The 4,776-nt window shown below is 45.1% G+C and overlaps 1 protein-coding gene across 1 annotated transcript; it reads left to right on the top strand.

Moving 5' to 3' along the window:
• Positions 1–2,653: 2,653 nt before the first annotated feature.
• On the top strand, positions 2,654–4,774 carry LOC116091163 (52 kDa repressor of the inhibitor of the protein kinase-like; the record flags this gene model as incomplete). Its single annotated transcript, XM_031372266.1, is given in 5 exon segments — positions 2,654–3,254; positions 3,350–3,488; positions 3,491–3,794; positions 3,797–3,855; positions 3,857–4,774. Coding segments are annotated over 5 exon segments (1,635 nt in total), but the record flags the coding sequence as incomplete, so codon positions are not given.
• Between the last annotated feature and the right edge of the window lie 2 nt (positions 4,775–4,776).

Here is a 4,776-nt window from a genome sequence, read left to right as displayed (position 1 = left end):
CCCCCCCCCCCACCCTCTTCTTCCCTTGATTATTTTGTTCCACCTTGTAAGTAAAACTGAAGCTTCCACACTTTGGTCTTCCTTCCTTTTGAGCTTCCTGTGGTTCATGAGTTATATCTTGGATATTCCATGCTCTTCGCCTAATATCCACTTATCAGTGAATGCATACTGTTTGTGTTTTTGTGACTGAGTTATCACACCCAACATGATATTTTCTAGTTCCATCCATTTGCCTGCGAATTTCATAAAGTTATTGTTTTTAACAGCTGAGCAGTACTTCATTGTATAAATATATGACATTTTCTGTATCCATTCCTCTGTTGAGGGACATCTGGATTGTATCCAGCTTCTGGCTATTATATGTAAGGTTGCTATGAACATAGTAGCACATATGTCCTTATTAGATGTTGGAGCATCTTCTGAGTATATGCCCAGGGGTGGTATAGCTGGCACCTCAGGTAACAGCATATCCAATTTTCTGAGGAACTGCCTGGCTAATTTCCAGAGTGATTGTACCAGTGCCATTTGTTGATTGTTGTTTGAGCATAAGCCATTGGTATTCTATTCAGGAAAATTTCTGCTGAACCTGACGCTCTGGCAAACATGGGGCCATGAGTCCAATTCCAGGGCGTTTCCATTCCAAAAGTCTACCTGCCTGCTGTCTGCTTATGAGGTGTACCAGGAAGAAGATCTCCTACTAAAAAGGAAAGATCCGCCAGCACTGCTACTGCGGCAAGGAAGCACTTGGCGAACCTCCCCGAAAAGGGACTTATGGGTGAGTCGTTGTCTTGAATTTCAGGGCGCTGAGGTTTATACTTTGCATAATATAGGTACAGCTTCCTGGAAACTGGCTTTCCACTTTGGGTTACTCAAAGAGTTGACCCATGGCCAGAGAACCTAGCTATAGGGGAGCGAGAGCAGCAATTGCAGGGTCGCACAATCTCGGGTCCTGGAGATTCAGCCACGCTGATATTCCTGCTCTGTGTCTGCTGAATCTGCTGATCACCACTTCAGTTCCCTCCTCAGCCTCCCGCAACTTTTTCAAATAATTCAGACCTAAAACGATATATTTAGGGATTTGTTAGATATAAAGCTATTAATGGAAAATTCACCCCTGGAGTGCTAGTCTTGATTCTGCACATTCTGCTCTATCTGTCCTGCATTCCAGAGGAAGTATCCTCAGAGAGACTCAGTGACCCCAGCTAACACCTCTCAAAGGACTTAGAAAACCAGATTGCTGCCCAAGCCTACTGAAAGCCACACTGGTAGATTAGTGCAACCCCCAAGGAGGGTACTACCCACCTGGACACCCCAAGCTTAACCTCTGTGCCTCTGTAAGCAGGCAGAATGGGTGCCAGCTTCCCCAGCCTTCCCTGATTGGGAAGATCACTGCAAATGGGTTCACTTCTTCAGCTTCGTATTCTCTGCCAGGTCATATTCTGAAGTCATTTTCTTCGGTACTGTTCTTTTTCTTTTCTCTTCTCTTCTCTTCTCTTTCTTTCTTTCTTTCTTTCTTTCTTTCTTTCCTTTTTTGGCGCCTTGATGCAGTGCTTTTAATTGCAAAGTATCCTTGTGACCTTGGACTGCAGCAAGTCGCTTCAGAACTTTCCCAGCAGGCAGTTCATTGCTGTGAAAGGGGTATGCACAGCAGTATGACTGCCACTTGGCATGGAAAATTCAGATTCCGCGTGTTCTTGGGGAAGTTCCCTTCTGAAAGGGACTTCGTGGGTCCACCAGTGTCTTCCTTTGCAGGCACTGACATTTATGTCCCAAGCACACAGCAGTATGACTTCCACTCAGCAAGGAAGATTCAAATTCTGGGTGCTCTTGGAGAAGTTCCCTTCTAAAAGGGACTTCGTGGGTCCACCAGTGTCTTCATTTGCAGGCACTGAGGTTTATGACCCGAGGACACAGCAGTATGACTGCCACTCAGCAAGGAAGATTCAGATTCTGGGTGCTCTAGGGGAACTTCCCTTCTAAAAGGGTCTTCCTGATTTCGCCAGGGTCTTCACCTACAGGCACAGAGGTTTATAACCTAGACAGCATGGCTAGAGCTTCCTAGAGACTGGATTTCCACCTGGAGCCACTAGAACATTTGCTGGTGGCCACAGGGGAAAAGCCTCTAGGTTTGAAGAACAGGGAGGTTTGGGGGGCAGGCGATTTGGGGAGTGTCTCAGCAGGCTTGGGAAGTCTGGTGGGAGGTATCTGTTCTCATGGTGGCAGTGATAGTGCCAAGGTTATAGAGCCTTGCTGGGGAGTGAGGACCTGAGCTGGAACTGGAATCTGGTGGAGAATGATCTACTAGATAATGGGGGAGTCAATGGCAGCTTTCCACAGTGCAACCATGCACCAAAATAGGGTAGAGGTAGGAAAGAAAATCCGAGTCATCTTGGACATGGAAGGGAAAACTTTAGACTTTGAGCATGGGTATGAGTTCCTGGGGCTTGCCTTTTGGGATTTCCAAAAGCCTAATTATACTCAGCAGTCACAATAAGCCTTAGGAGAACATATGATCAGGGGTTCTTTTATTTCTTAACTTTCTAAAGCTGTAGAAGTTATGGAGAATTTTTAATTTCTTTTTTTTAACATTTAAATATATTTTTTAATTAAATAGAATTGAATCACATTTTTGTTTCTGTTTTGTACCACCGCTCCTCCCAGAGACTCCCCCTTCAATACCTACAATATCTTTTTTGTCATATTCCTTAACATTTATAAAATATTATAACAATAAAAATAAGTATTATAAAAGTTGTTTGATGGAGGCAGCAGCGTCCTGGGCGGGCTGGAGGTGCAGCTTTGGAGGTTGGTGGTAAATCCTCCAGGCTGCACGCAGCACTGTGGAGCCGAGACCCCAGCCCAGCCTTGGCCTACGTGCCCCTCCTGCCCCTCGCGGCTTCGCGTGCCAGCCCCTCCTCTGCACGCGGACTTGTGGTGCTGGCCTGCCTGCCCAGCTACCCTCCCTGGCCCCGAGGGTCTGCTGTGCCGCCCTGAGGAGGCAGGGAGGGGAGGGCTGGACCAGCCGGCTGCTGGAAGACCATGCCAAACTTCTGCGTTGCTCCCAACTGCACAGGGAAGAAGAGCACACAGTCTGACCTGGCCTTCTTCAGGTTCCCGTGGGACCTGGCCAGATGCCAGAAGTGGGTTGAGAATTGTAGGAGAGCAGACATAGAAGATAAAACATCTGATCAACTAAATAAACATTATCGACTATGTGCCAAACACTTTGAGACCTCTATGTTCTGTAGAACTATGTATTTTGCAGAGGCATCAGAAAACTAAAGAATGATTGGGTTATTTTATTTCTCAATATTAATTGAAGCAGATACTTGTGAAGTCATTGGGAGAGTCCTTATCGGACAGTTCTTCGAGATAATGCAATACCAACAATATTTGATCTTACCAGTCATTTGAACAATCCACATAGCAGACACAGAAAACGGATAAAAGAATTGAGCGAAGATGAAATCAGGACTCTGAAACAGAAAAAAAAAAAAATGAGGAGACTTCTGAACAAGAACAGGAAACTAACTGCAATGCTCAGAGCCCCAGTGCAGAAGCGGGGAACCAGCAGGATGGAAATGTGTTGCCTTTAACCCTTGAAGAGAAGGAGAACAAAGAGTACCTCAAATCATTGTTTGAGATTCTGATTCTCATGGGAAAACAGAACATTCCCTTGGATGGGCATGAGGCTGACGAGATCCCAGAGGGTCTCTTTGCTCCAGATAATTTCCAGGCACTCCTGGAGTGCCGCATCAATTCTGGAGAAGAAGTCCTAAGGAAATGCTTTGAGACCAGGCGGTCAACACGTTATTCTGCTCTAAAACTCAGCAGAGGCAGATGCTGGAGATCTGTAGAGAGCTGCATTCGGGAGGAGACACTCAGGGAAGTGAGGGACTCACACTTCTTTTCCATCATCACAGATGATGTGGTAGACATAGCAGGAGAGGAGCACTTGCCTGTGCTGGTGCGGTTTGTTGATGACACTCATAACCTGAGAGAGGAGTTTGTGGGATTTCTGCCGTATGAAGCTGATGCAGAGATTTTGGCTGTGAAATTTTACACTACGATAACTGAGAAGTGGGGATTGAATATGGAGTATTGTCATGGTCAGGCTTACATTGTGTCCAGTGGATTTTCTTCCAAAATGAAAGTCGTTGCTTCAAGACTTTTAGAAAAATATCCCCAGGCTGTCTACACCCTCTGTTCTTCCTGTGCCTTAAATACATAGTTGGCAAAGTCTGTCCCTGTGATTGGGGTGTCCGTGGCTTTAGGAACCATTGAGGAAGTCTGTTCTTTTTTCCATAGATCACCACAGCTGCTTTTAGAACTTGGCAATGTAATTTCTGTTCTTTTTCAGAATAGTGAAGAACGGTCTAAAGAACTGAAGGAAATTTGTCATTCCCAGTGGACAGGCAGGCATGATGCCTTTGAAATCTTAGTGGATCTGCTACAAGCACTTGTCTTATGTTTAGATGGTATAATAAATAGCGACACAAATGTTAGGTGGAATAACTATGTAGTTGGACGAGCATTTGTACTCTGTAGCGCAGTGACAGATTTTGATTTCATTGTTACCATTGTTGTTCTTAAAAATGTGTTATCTTTTACAAGAGCCTTTGGGAAGAATCTCCAGGGACAGACTTCTGATGTCTTCTTTGCAGCCAATGGCTTGACTGCAGTACTGCACTCACTTAACGAGGTGATAGAAAATATTGAGGTTTATCATGAGTTTTGGTTTGAGGAAGCCACAAATTTAGCAACCAAACTTGACAT

This window comes from Mastomys coucha, chromosome X (assembly GCF_008632895.1).
Source record: "Mastomys coucha isolate ucsf_1 chromosome X, UCSF_Mcou_1, whole genome shotgun sequence".
NCBI lineage: Eukaryota > Metazoa > Chordata > Mammalia > Rodentia > Muridae > Mastomys > Mastomys coucha.
The sequence above is the reverse complement of the archived record's forward strand: the minus strand, read 5'-3'. Positions and strand labels throughout refer to the sequence as shown.